Source organism: Neopelma chrysocephalum, unplaced genomic scaffold (assembly GCF_003984885.1).
Source record: "Neopelma chrysocephalum unplaced genomic scaffold, ASM398488v2 Primary Assembly neopelma1_201, whole genome shotgun sequence".
Taxonomy (NCBI): Eukaryota; Metazoa; Chordata; class Aves; order Passeriformes; family Pipridae; genus Neopelma; species Neopelma chrysocephalum.
Window position 1 is genome coordinate 251,550 of NW_020897863.1, and position 13,022 is coordinate 264,571.

The 13,022-nt window shown below is 50.2% G+C and overlaps 1 protein-coding gene across 1 annotated transcript in view; it reads left to right on the forward strand.

The window, feature by feature from the left end:
* The first annotated feature begins 4,794 nt into the window (after positions 1-4,794).
* The window catches only part of BTBD2 (BTB domain containing 2), an 18,175-nt gene continuing 9,947 nt past the window's right edge, over positions 4,795-13,022 (forward strand). The window contains exons 1-3 of the mRNA XM_027703086.1: positions 4,795-4,936; positions 8,406-8,562; positions 12,138-12,243. Of these exons, the coding sequence (XP_027558887.1) occupies positions 4,854-4,936; positions 8,406-8,562; positions 12,138-12,243 (346 nt within the window). The 5' untranslated portion in view covers positions 4,795-4,853. The remainder of the gene's footprint in view (positions 4,937-8,405; positions 8,563-12,137; positions 12,244-13,022) is intronic.

Consider the following 13,022-nt stretch of genomic DNA (forward strand, 5'->3'; position numbering starts at 1 on the left):
GATGTTCAGCCCAGAGATAAATGGAAAATAAATGAAGCTTTAAAATAATAATAATAATAATAATAAAAAAAATTGGCCCCAAAGTGAGATGCTGCTTAATTGCTCTGAAATCCATCTGGTGCTCTGGGTGGTAAAGGTAGAATGGAGTGTGTCAGGCCGTGCCATCCCACCTAAGGATTCTATGGATTTGAGGAAAACTCACCTGTGTGATGGGATATCCTGGTGGTTTGTGAAGTACCGTGGTTATTTCAGAAACAAGAGGGCTTAAAATAAAACCACCCAGACCCCTTCTGTGCTCAGCTCTCCCCCAGCAGCCCCACAGCAGAAGGTGCTTTGGGCTGGAGTTGAGTTGCAACCGTGGATTTGATTTGAGAGGCACCGTTTGGCTTCAGTGACCAGGGCTGGTGTTGGGTGTCTGAAACCATAAAATCATGGAATCACAGAGTTGTTAAGGTTGGAAAAGATGTTTAAGATCATCCAGTCCACCTGTCAACCCAGCACCATGTTCAACACTAACCCACATCCCCCCGTGCCACATCCACACGTTTTTTTTTGGACACTCCCAGCAATGGTGACTCCACCACTTCCCTGGGCAGCCTGTGCCATTGCTTCACAACCCTTTCTCTGAAGAAATTTTCCCTAATATCTAATCTAAACTTCCCCTGGCACAATAGTACCCAGCTCTCAGGGAAGTGTTTCTGCAGTCTGGTTTTCCTGTGCCAGTTTTCAGACCGGGCTGTGTCCCAGGTGTGGCTGCAGGAGGAACAGATCCTAGACAGGGTTCTTGGACAGCCCCTCATGGTGCCTTGAGGAGCAGGACTGCAACATCCTGCCTGTCATCTCCCATCCAGCTGCACAGTGTGTCAGGAGGGCTTTGGAAGCAGGCTGGGTAGCACAAGGAATCCGAGGGGCCCAGTCCTGTGGGAGCTGGGGGTGGAGGAGCAGGGGATTGCTGGGGGTGGAGGGGATTGCTGGGGGTGCAGGGGATTGCTGGCCAGGCTGCTCCGGGATGGAGCAGAGCAGGGGTGCAGTGTGTGCAGGTTGAGGTGTTTCTGTGCTGTGTGCTGAGCAGGGTGATGTTGTCCACGCGTGGTGGTGCAGAGAGGAGGTTTCTGACCCAGCTGGAGCTTCAGGTGTGTTTCTGAGCGAGCCTGGCACATTCAGTTAATGGCCTTAATCTGAACAAGGGGAGATTTAGATTAGAAATCAGGAAGGAATTGTTCCCTGTGAGGGAGGTGAGGCTCTGGCACAGGTCTCCCAGAGCAGCTGTGGCTGCCCCTGGATCCCTGGAAGTGTCCAAGGCCAGGATGGATCAAAGGAGCACCCTGGGCTAGTGGAAGGTGTCCCTGCCCATGGCAGGAATGGGGACTGGATGGGCTTTAAAGTCCCTTCCAACCCAAACCAGTCAGGGATCCTGTGGCTCAGCAGTTCATATCAAGCTGCAGAGACAGGCAGTAGAAACCTCGCAGAGCAACTATGAACAAACCTTCATTTTGTGTGTGAAAACTCAGCTTGTAGATAAATGGTGTAAATGCCTCTGCTGGGTTGAACTGAGTGTTCTCCTGTCCAAGCATCTGCAGCCCTGAGAAGATCAGATGTTGTCCATCTTCAGGAGGCTCCAGACCCTGTGGAGGTTCCTTGCCTGCCCTGGGACAGGCTCTATCTCTGAGCCTTGAGCTTGTTCCCTCTCGCTGCTGAATCAGCCATGAAGAAGGTGGAATGGCCTTAATTTTTTTCCACGTCAAGGCCAGGCCTGGAACCCTCACGGTGCCGACGTGGCCAAGGTCAGCACATTGATTAGGCCCAGCAGGGAGGGGAGAAGAGTTTTTTTTAATCTTCTTCCAGATCTGCTTCATTGAGCACAACATCAGTGAGATTGGAAATGTCTAAAGCTCGTCCCCCAGGAGCTGCATGGGTGTCATAATGAAGCTTGTTAATTGGCTGGAAAACAGGGCCCGAAAGGGAGCGGGGCGAGTGTGTGGTGATGCAGCCCTGTGTGTGCTCCAGCCTGGGAGATCTGCAGCTTGGGAACAACCTGAGTAGGATTCTGGCTGCTGTTTCCAGGAGTCTCTTCTGAGCTCATCCTGTCTTTTCTTGGACCCTTATTAACTCTCAGTGCCTGCAGCATCGTGTGCTGAGGTGTCCCACAGCTCAGCTCCTGTGCAGGGCTGTTCCTGGGGGCTTCTGAACCTGCCTCCTGCTCCTTTCCCCGGGCTCCCCATCCTCTGCAGCCAGCAGATGATCATCATTCATTAACCTCTCCTCACCCATGGTCCCACCCAGCTCTGTTCCTGTGCCAGCTCCTCTGGAACACATATTTGAAGGTTTCTTTGCAGAGGAGCGGATGGAGGAGGGAGGTGGCACAGCAGTGGTGGGGTTGTTGTGGTTCCTGAGTGGTTTCTTGTGTTGTTGGTGTTACCATAGTGCCTGAAGAGGGAGCAGGAGCGGGGGGTGTGCACATCAAACCAGGTGACAGGTGGAGGTGCCAAGGTGAACATGAAGCAGTGAAGATTTTGGGTAGGAACCATCCTTCTTTGGATCAGCCTTGGATCCTTGTGGAGCCAACTATTAACCTCATGGGAGTTCCTGTGACTTGCTGCTGAAAGTCAGTTTGCTTTGACTGTTCCACGTGCAGAGGGAATGACGAGAGATCAGGTGTTGCTTTCTTGCTTCTTTTGCTGTGTTCTGCTGATTTCTCTGCATCCTTTCAGGAGCCCACCTTGTTTTGGCCACCAGAGTGTTTTAAAATAACCCTCTGTTGAATTCTCCCATCTGAAGCAAACCCCATCTCTTCCTCCTGCAGACCTGCATGGTTGGGGAAGGCTGTTGGATTGTGCATCCCTGCTTCTCCCGGAGTGTCTTTAGAGCAGCTCCAAATGTTCCTTTTAGGACGGCTAAGAAAACACTGTGAAGACAGAGGGATTTTTTTTATATTAGTTGTGCTCTCTTAATGTTTTAAGAGAACTTCAGATGTGGAGCCCTGTGTTTCTCTGGCCCCTCCTGGGATCCCGTCAGGGCTCAGCCGTTTACAAAATCCGACTGATTTGTCCCGGAGTGAAAGGAAAGCAAACATCTGAGAGGTTTTTTTAAATGAATGCCCTTTTCAAATAGATTTGAAAGCTCTTGCTCATTGAGGACCTATCCTGTGCTGGCTGTGAGGATGAAAATTGGAGAGTTCCATTAATATATGTTAATTTTGGGTAGCAAACAAAGCTCATGATTGTCCCGCCACCATCACTGCTCTTGGAGGAACAAGGATTTTTGTTTCATCTGGCAGTTCTGGTATTGTGAGGAAGGTTTTTATTTGTTCTTGACGTTTTTCTTGAGGCTTGTTTGACGGAAATACGCGTGTGTACTTTTTTGTAACCGCTGTGGTTTGTGCCCAGCTCCCTGAGCCCAACAGGAACAATACAACCAGCTCAGCAGCCAGACTCTGTCACAGCACACAAGCCTGGCACGTCCATGGGGCTTCACTCCATTGTGTCCATGGGAAGCCTCCTCTGGATTGCAAGGGAATGAAAAGCGAGAAAATGAAAAATGTTGTTTAAATGGAAATTTCCTGCTTTTCAAAGGTCATTTCGTACTAAATCTGACTGGAATTCCCCTTTAGTGTTGGACTTTCCTTGGGCTACGGGTACTGGAGGTTTTTGCCTTGTGCCTGCTGTCCTGTATGGATTTCTGCCCACAGTTCTTGATCCTGCTCTGTGGAAGTGGGCATCAAACTGCTGCAGCAAGAGCCTGGAATGTTCCAGCTCCTTCCTTTTCCTAGTTGGTGGAGAAGTTGTTGCAGTCACCTTCTGCTTCCCCACACCTTCGTGGCCAGGGCTGGGTTTGATTTCAGGGAGCTGTGGGATTGCAGACACAGGGAGTAAGATTAATTTTCTGGTAAAAACTCACCTCTGCATTTTCAAGCAGGGAAGGTTCTCAGAATGGCTTTTCTCAGTCCTGGGGCAGGAACAGCAGCTTAAACTTACACAGGCCCCCCAGCAACCCAGGTCTGGGCTTCCTCCTAAAGCAGGAGCTGGTGTTTAACAGGGAGGGAATCATCTTGTTCTCATGGGAGTGCTGGAATACAGCTTTTGGTCTCAAACCTGGTTTGTGGAAGTTCCTGCTTCCAGTTTCTTCAGGGCCAATAACGTGTCTCTCCCTAGTACCTACCACATGAACTCCCAGCAGTGTGGGAGGGTCGATGTGCACCCCAGGGTGGGGGTTTGCTCTGCCCTCTGGAGCAGGTTTTGCAGGGCTGGAGGCAGCAGCATGGCCAGGGAAGGCTCCTCTTGGGCCCACAGCTCCCAGTACTGCTGCCAGAGCAATGTCATGTGTTGGGAGCTTGCCCTGCTGTCACCAGGGATGTGTCCCTGGGGAGGAGGAAGGAGGATGGAGATTGTCTGGTGACAGTTTTCCAGTGGGTGACTGTGGGGAATTGCACCACGACTTGAGCTCTGGAAGAACTTGAATTCGTGAACTTTGCTCTTTTTTAGCTTCTCAGCCTCGGGGCAGTCTGTAGCCTGCTGCAACAAAGCAGCCACGTGTATTCTGTTCCATGGTGCCCAAACTCTGGCCTTTGGGGACCTTTTGCTGTGCTGTGTCCCGGGACAGGGCTCAGAAAGGAGTTCCTTGCAGCTTTGGTGCTTTGCAGTGGAGGAACAGCCAGCCTGGCACTCCCTGCTCTTGCAAAACACTTTTGCTTCAGCTCTAGGAACGATTTGCTTTCCCTGAGGGTGGCTTTGGGCATTAGCAGCAAGCCTGGGATTTTTTTTTTTTAAATAACTCTGATTTAACATCAGGTTTTTGTTCCTTTGTCTTTCCTCCCCAGGTTTGTGCTGGCTGTGGGCAGTGCTGTCTTCGATGCCATGTTTAATGGTGGCATGGCCACAACCTCCACAGAGATTGAGCTGCCTGACGTGGAGCCTGCTGCCTTCCTAGCCCTGCTCAAGTAAGCTGCTCCTAAAGTACAGGATAACTGGGAAGCACTGTGGGAAAAAACATTTCTAGTGAAAGCAAGGAGCTATTTTGTTGAGTGGAGATGGTTGATTTTCTGAATAAAATGCCCCTTTGATCTGTTCAAGGGTCAATTCTGGTGTTAAATCTCTCTTTTCTGGGTAAAAGTCACTAGACTTTTACTATTTTTGTGCTACTGCACAAATATACATATATATATAAAATATCAGCCATTGTCTCGTAAATTATTGTTCATTAATTGGTTTGATTTGATCCAAACCAAATTTGGATCAAATTCTTTGGGAGAAGAGGGGAAAAGGAAAAGTGATCCTCTGAAAGCTCTGTAAGTTACAAATACTTGGAGCCTGTTTAGGTTATGAGCAAGTTCTAACAGGTAAGCAGGAGTATGAAATTAATGTCAGCCATTCCATGTGGTTTCACCCTTTGTGTGGGATTTATTCCTCTTTTGGAGAGCTGGATTGGAATTTACATTTCCAGTGTGTGTTTCTGGGGAAGGGGGAGGAGGAAGGGGCTGGAACATCCTATTCACCAATTCCTTTAAGCTTGGCTGGTGCTGTACAACATCCACCAGCAATCCTGAATGGCTGCTGGAAAGGCATTGTCCTGGTTCTATAGGATTTCTGTAACCTACTTCCAGGGGTTTCCAGCCCTGTGCTCTTGACACGTTCCCTGCTTGCTTCCCATTGGGAACAGTGACTATATATAGCTCTGGCACACTTTTTGCTTTACCTTCAGACAGTGCTTTGGTCGTTCCTGTGCTATCTGAGAATGTTTTAAAATTGATCTTGGCTGGAATGAAAGGCCAGAAATAATTGGGAGCCCCGAGCCCCCTCCCCTCTGGCTCCCTTTGAAGCAGAGAGCAGCACGTGGGGAATCCCTCTAATTGGTGTGTGACTGTCAGGCAGGTGCATCTCTCTGGAGGGCAGGGTTAGTAACTATCTTTAAATCTTAGGGAGGCTCAAATAGCAAGTGAATTAGAGGCAAAAGGCACGTTGTTTCCCTGAGATTTCAGCACTTGATTAAACTGATTTCAGAAGAGCCCCAAAGTGATGAGTTTAGGTGGGTTTCAGCAGAAGTGGTGTGGGGGTCACCTCTGAGCCTGCAGTCCAGCTGCAGGAGCAGTGCCCATGGTCCAGTGACACCTTGCATTGCTTAAATCTAGAATTGGAAGTGTCAGTTTTAAAGTGTCAGTTTTTTAAGTGTCAGTTTTTCAGAGCTGAAAGGTGCCAGGGGGGGTTTGGGTGCTGCACTCCAGGAGGAGGGTGAGTATGTGGTGTGAACCTTCCCAGAGTGAAACCAGCCCCTCCAGACACTGATATGGAGTGGCAGCTGATCCTTACACGTGTCTCTGGACTTGGTCCAAGGCATGATCTAATGCTGTAGGATCAGGAGCTTATCCAGGGACACAGTGCCCATCCTGGATGTTCTGCAGAAGGTCCCATCTGGGTGCTAGATCCTGATGGTGTTGGTGGGTTAGTGGCCTTTAACGGGTCTGCTGTAACTGTGCAAGAGATCCCTTTTTATTATTATTGTTTTCAAGGTCACCCAAAGATAAGAACACTTTTGGTTGTCTGGGATTATAATCTAAATGTTCTTTTAAATTGATAGTACACTTTCTCACAGTTTAGGCCTGTCTTAGCACACACTGTTTGGACTGTTGTAAGCAGAAATACTAACATGATGCAAAAAGAAATACTCACACAGTCATTGCAGTAAATAAATAGTTGGGTTTAGATGCACTGTGTTCCTTTAATCCTGGAATGAAAAGGATTGCTCAGTGCAAATGGGGCTGGGAGGGGATGTGTGCAAAATACATTGATGAACCTGATGCTGCTATTGACAAATGCTCTGGAGCAGCACAAAAGCTGCTTTCAGCAGAGAGAGTGCTTCCCTTCCTGTGAATCCCGCTGTTTATGCTTCCCTGAATGGCATCCTGGCCCTCTGTGGCTGGAGGAGCAGGAGTTCCACTGCTGCAGATGGGAATCCTGCCTGGCATCCCGCTGGAAAAGCCCTCCAGGAGCAGCACAATGTGCTGCTGTGTCCCCTTCAGAGAAATGCAGGAGGAGAACTGGCTGGAGTTTCCCAAATATCCCATGGAACAGGAATGCCAAGCACAGTGAACACACTTTGTTACATCTCTGTGCTTTGTGCCTTTGAGACCCTGACTGGCAAATGCTCCACTGGTTAAAGGGAAAACAGTGAACAAAAACTGTGCATGGGCTGCTCAGCCTGGAGAGGGAAGGTTTTGGGGAGACCTTTGAGGCCCTTCCAGTGCCTAAAGGGGCTCCAGGAGAGCTGGAGAGGGACTTTGGACGAGGGCCTGGAGTGGCAGGACAGGGGGAATGGCTTCCCACTGCCAGAGGGCAGGGAGAGATGGGATATTGGGAAGGAATTGTTGGCTGTGAGGGTGGGGAGGCCCTGGCACAGGTTGCCCAGAGCAGCTGTGGCTGCCCCAGCCCTGGAAGTGTCCAAGGCCAGGTTGGACAGGGCTTGGAGCAACCTGGGCTGGTGGAAGGTGTCCCTGCCCATGGCAGGGGGTGGCACTGGATGGGCTTTAAGGTCCCTTCCAACCCAAACCAGTCTGGGATTCTCTGATTAGGACTAACACCAGTGTGTCACTGGTTTCACTGAGCTCAGCCTGTTGGTTCCTGCTCTCTCTGGTCAGTGTGCTCAGGTGTGAGGGAGCACAGTCAGGTTGCCTTTGTTTTTCCATGGGGTATGAATGTACTTCCTTGTTTTGGCCTGGCAGGGAAGGCTGTGCTTTGCTGCAGCGTGGCAGCCTTTGTTTCTCATTGCAATTAACTCTTGTTTTTCATTGCAATTAACTCTTGTTTTTCGTTGCAATTAACTCTTGTTTTTCATTGCAATTAACTCTTGCTTTATGCTGAGGTCACACTGTGAGCTGTACTTAACACCTCTGCAATGAAATGGAACGGTTTGATCCATAAAGTGATGAGGAGAAAGTGAGGTGTGGATGAAGCACCTCGTGTGCAGTGGGTGGATATGTTTGAGTGCTTCTGAGCACTTCTGAATTGGTACTGTAAAATGGAGCTCCTCTTCTGAAGGGAGGGTTGGATTTTTGTCCTAATTGAACAGCCAAAATTGTGAATTTTAAGGGGTGCACTTGGCCAGAGACTGTTCTAGCCTGGTGTAAGTGGAGGGTCAGAGCTCACTGGATGAAAGGCAGTTCAAGGTGCTCCAGTGGGTGTCCCAGCTATTGAAAGTTATACTGTAAAGTGTCTGTTACAAAAAAAAAAAAAGGTAAAGAAGCTTCTCCTTGGTAAACCAGAGTCAGCAGAAAGGATGTGAAACCCTTCCCTCTCCCTGGTGCAGGGAATGGGGCCAGGGTGACAGGCAGAGGCACAAACATGCTTTTTGTGAGTTGCAGGGGTTTTACTCTGTTGCCTCAGTCCACCACAGTGATGTTTGTTTGCCTGTTTCAGATTTCTTTACTCAGACGAAGTTCAGATTGGACCAGAGACTGTTATGACAACACTTTACACAGCTAAAAAATACGCAGTTCCAGCCCTGGAAGCCCATTGTGTGGAGTTCCTGAAAAAAAACCTCCGAGCAGACAACGCCTTCATGCTGTTAACACAGGTGAGTCTGGGGTCCTTTGCCTGGAGCGAGGCCCAGCACAGCAGGAAAACGGGAATTTTCCGAGTGTTAGGAAGTTGATCATCCCAAATGGAGCAGTTCTGGGTCAGCTGGAATTCTTCCTCATGGGAGTCCAGGGCTCATGAGCAGGTTCTTGCAAGGAGCAATAAAATACAGCAAATCTTGCTGCTCTTTCAGATCTTTGTTTTGCTGTGGCAGGTGATTCCTTCCAGAGTGTGAACTGGGCATGGAGTTAACAAGGTGGAAAGAGTTCATCTGCCAGGAAGGAAAGTGGGATGAGAGGATTTCCCTGTATTACAGGTTCGGGACTGGTGTGCTCTCGGTGCTGTGTGTGGCTGCTCAGCCATTCCTTGGAGAGGACTTCTGTGCAGCACTTCCCCTGAAGTGGGAGAAAAAGCAACTTTTTCATGAGTGCTTTGGTTGATTTTCCTCGGAGAGGAGCGAGGTGCTCTCTTCCTCAGCCTGTCCCTGCTCACCCTCCTGCACTGCAGGCACAGGCCTGGAGTGTCCTTGGCTCTCTGTGGGACCAGCTGCACATCCTCTTGCCCCTGTGTCTGATCTGTTCTGTGAGGGTTGGGCTCCTCCATCCTCCATTGGACTCTTGAAGCAGCAAACTAGAGGACAGTCTTTACAACTTTGCTCCTTTTGGAGAAGATCAGGCTTTGTGTGCAGGGTGATTAAATGAGAATCCTTCCCGTTTCCCAGCCCCACTTTTCCCTCTGTGCTGACAGCTGACAGCATACTGGTGGCACCCACAGTGCTGTCCCCTGTGTGGCAGTGTCTGTGGCACTGCACCCTGCCCTGGGTGCTGTAGGAACAGGGAACTCAGGCATTATGTGCGGGTTTCTTTCCTTTCTGGAATGGGCTGACTGGACTCACCCTGGAGGGATATTCCTGATCAGCCAGCTCAGGAAAGCTGCCACAGAGTCTGATGTGGAACAAACCTTGCAGAGTTGTTTTCCCAGCTGCCCTGAGCTGGGAACCAGCACACTGAGGTGGTCTGGCTCTGAGGGGTTGCCCTGACTTGCCCAGCATTCCTGTCTGCTGGATTCCCCCCTCTGTCAGGAGTCCCCATGTCTCTCTGGCTGTAGGCACCATGTTGGTGGCAGTGCTACACCAGCAGTTTTGCAGATATTGAGGCAGTGTTAGCCTGAAGCAATCACAGCTGAGCTCTTTGCTGGGGATTAGGCTGGGATTTTATTTTGAGTTTAAATATTTGGATCAAGTTCTTAAAGTAGTTCCACGTCATGTTGCTGTTGTAGACGCTTGTCACTGCTTGGATTCAGCTCCTGCTGCAACACACCATGTCCCTCCTCACACATCCTCTTTAACTTGACCCTTTTCCACCTGCCATAAACAGGTGAGGCAGCTCCAGGACATGGGGGAAATCCACACTGCACTTCCCAGAGGAACATTTAGGACTTAAAGGCTCTTGCTTGGGCAGTGGCAGCCAGACCTGCCCTCCCATCTGATGTGTGGTAGGACAATTGTAACTCCTTGGCTGCAGCTCTCCCGTTCTTTGGGTTCAGCAGCTGCAATCTCAAAGATCAGGAGCTGTTGGCCAAGAGCTGGGAGGAGCTCTTCCCTGGAGGCTGCAGTTTTGGGGGGATCCCTCACACTAGCCTTTGCCTCGTGAGGGTTGGAGGTGTCAGCTTTTGGGGATGTTCTTTCTACGGGGATTTTTTTTGTGGCTTGCTCAGTCTCTGCACCCAAGTTTGCAGCTTTGGCAAGGTAATATTTAGGTTTATGAGGACTTCCTTACAGGTCACAAAGGTCCTTCTTTGGCGAAAGAGGAAGGTGCCCTTGTTTTTCAGGTGCCAAAACCAAGATACTGCCTGGCACTGAGGCAGCTGAGATGCCAGATGGGGAAAGGTTTTCCTGGTTCCTTTTGTTTGTGACTCATCCATTGTGATTGATGATCAGTGGTGACTCTCATCTAGTTTATGTTCACTGCTGCTCTGTATCAAGTCTCTAAGAGGTTTGAGGCTGATGTGCTTTGGGAAACGTGTTGGTGTCTCCATGACTGGCTGCAGGACACACCTCACTGAAGGGATGTGTTCTCACAGTGCTCTTGGGTCTGGACCTTCAGTGTGACAATCTGCCTGTTTTCTGCTCTTACTGCATCAAATCAACAGCTTGCACAGTAAATTACAGCCCTGAGATAGATCTTGTACAAGGCATTGCCCAGCAGCCTTAAGGTCACAGCCCTGAGATCAGAGAGCCCCAAACCCCCTCTGAGTGTCACTGCCCCGTGTGCTGGTCCAGCAGCTGCGTCACCAACAGCATCTCCAGCAACTGCTGATCTCTGGCAGAAACATCAGTGGCAAACAGCCTTTCTAATTGACTGTGCCCTGTGGTGGACCAGCCCCTCATCCCAGTGTCACTTTGATCAGCAAGGAAATACAGCTTGCCTGGAGCTGCTGTGGGGGAGAGCTCTGTGGGTGTAGTGGGAGTGCTCACGTGTCAGAAGAGCCACTACAGTAGTAAAGTCTGAGTCAGTCACAGCTCTTGGTGCCAGGAGTGGAAGGCACTGGCAGAGCTCCAGCCCCAGGAGCAGGTGACGACTGCTGAACCCTCCCTGGGCCCTGAGAAAATACAGTTTTTTCAGCTCTCTGCACTTGAGGTCTTGGCATCAGAGCTTGGCCTTGCTGAGCTCTGCAGCCCACGAGCAAGGGTCCAGCAGAAGCTGCTCAAAGGTGCCTTCTGAGTGGTGCAATTCCCAGCCCAAAACACGAGTTTTAACCCTTGTCTGTGGCAGTGAGTTCAAGTCCCAGTGTATTCTTGTTAGGTGTGATGTCAGGGCAGTTCTTTCCTAAATAGCAAAACCAAAGCACTGGAAGTAAGAGGTCATTCAGTGATTTTTGGGTGTTCCAGCTCATTTTCTGCTTGTGCTGGGCAGGGGCTTGGTAACACATGGCAGTGCAGGGTGATCTGGAGTGGCAGCACTTAAGCTGGGCAGAGAAATTCTGAGCAACTCTCCGAGCTGTGTGCAGGCTTTGCTTGGAATAGTAGCCTATTTTGGGGAGAATCCTTTAAGATAACTGGATTAGAGTGGCTGTTTCTGTGCAAAACATGGAAATGCACTAAGCAGGCTGTGTCCCCCCCAGGGCTGCAGGTCTGCCTGGGACACAGACACTGTTTTTGCTAACACAGGAGATCAGTGTGGCAGTTCTTACAGAATAAGCTGTCTCTGCATATTCCTAGAGTGAGCAGGCCTGGAGTCACCGGGCAGAGCTTTCTTCTAGCTATAAAAATGATGTAAAAGTTGCCCCTGCTCAGCTGACATGGTCAGTATGGTGCCGGAAAGCACAGTTGGTGCCTGCACTGATGCAGTGCTGGAACAAAGACGTGCCTGAAGACATGCACAGCTGAGCCAGAGCTGCTGCCAAACAGCAGAATTTTCTGGGGTTTGCCTTGTCATGCTTAACTGCTTGTGAAAGGCCCAGTGGATTCCTGGTGCAGTCAGGCGTAGGATTGCTGCTGGAGATGGGCTCTGGCAGGGGAAGGGGGTGCTGATGCAAACTTTACAATGCTGTTTGTGTTGGTCCCCCGAGCAGGCCCGGCTGTTCGATGAGCCCCAGCTGGCCAGCCTGTGCCTGGAGAACATCGACAAGAACACCTCAGACGCCATCAATGCAGAGGGGTTCACAGACATCGACCTGGGTAAGCTCTGCTCCCCCCCTCCCCGCCCTGCTTTCATAACCAGCTCGTCTCCAGAGTTGTCACAGGTTGATTCTTGGCACTCTGGGGCTCTGCTGTTCTGGAGCAATCTGTTGAACAGTCGCTGGCATGAAGTGGCTGGAGACAGGGCATGTGCCAAAGAGCTTGCTGGCTTGCCTGCAGAAATACCCTGGAATCTGCTTACTTTGGTGCAACTCGAGTTTTCTGGGCATGACACAAAGCCCATTTCCTGTGTTGATGTTGGCAGGTTTTGGGTGGGCGTAACTTGCCTTTTTTTGTGCAGTTGGCTTCGTTCCCCAAGTCTTTGTCAGGTTTTGGAGTTAAAAAGGTGTTGTGTTTTTGGAACTGAGAACTGGCTGTTTTAATTATCCTCTGCAGTTTCCAAACTTGCTGGGCACAGTTAATGAACATTAAAATTCAGACTTTAACCTTGCTCTAATGAGACGGGCTGTGGAGGTAAGGCACGGGTCACCTTTCTGGCTCTCAGGCTGCTTGTTTCATCCAAGTAAGTTGCAATTCATCCTCCTGCACTTGCGTTAACGTGCCAATTAAACGGGCTCTGTTTGCTGCTCCAGCGAGTTCCCTGCTGATGGAATATGCAGATGAATCCCCCTCGGAGGCTGCAGGCAGCACTTTTGGGAGATGCTGTTTGCTGGGTCGCTCCTGCGTCCCCTTGGCTGCTCCCGGGGTGACCAGGGTCCCTGTGTGTGTGCCTTGCAGACACCCTGGTGGCAGTGCTGGAGAGGGACACGCTGGGGATC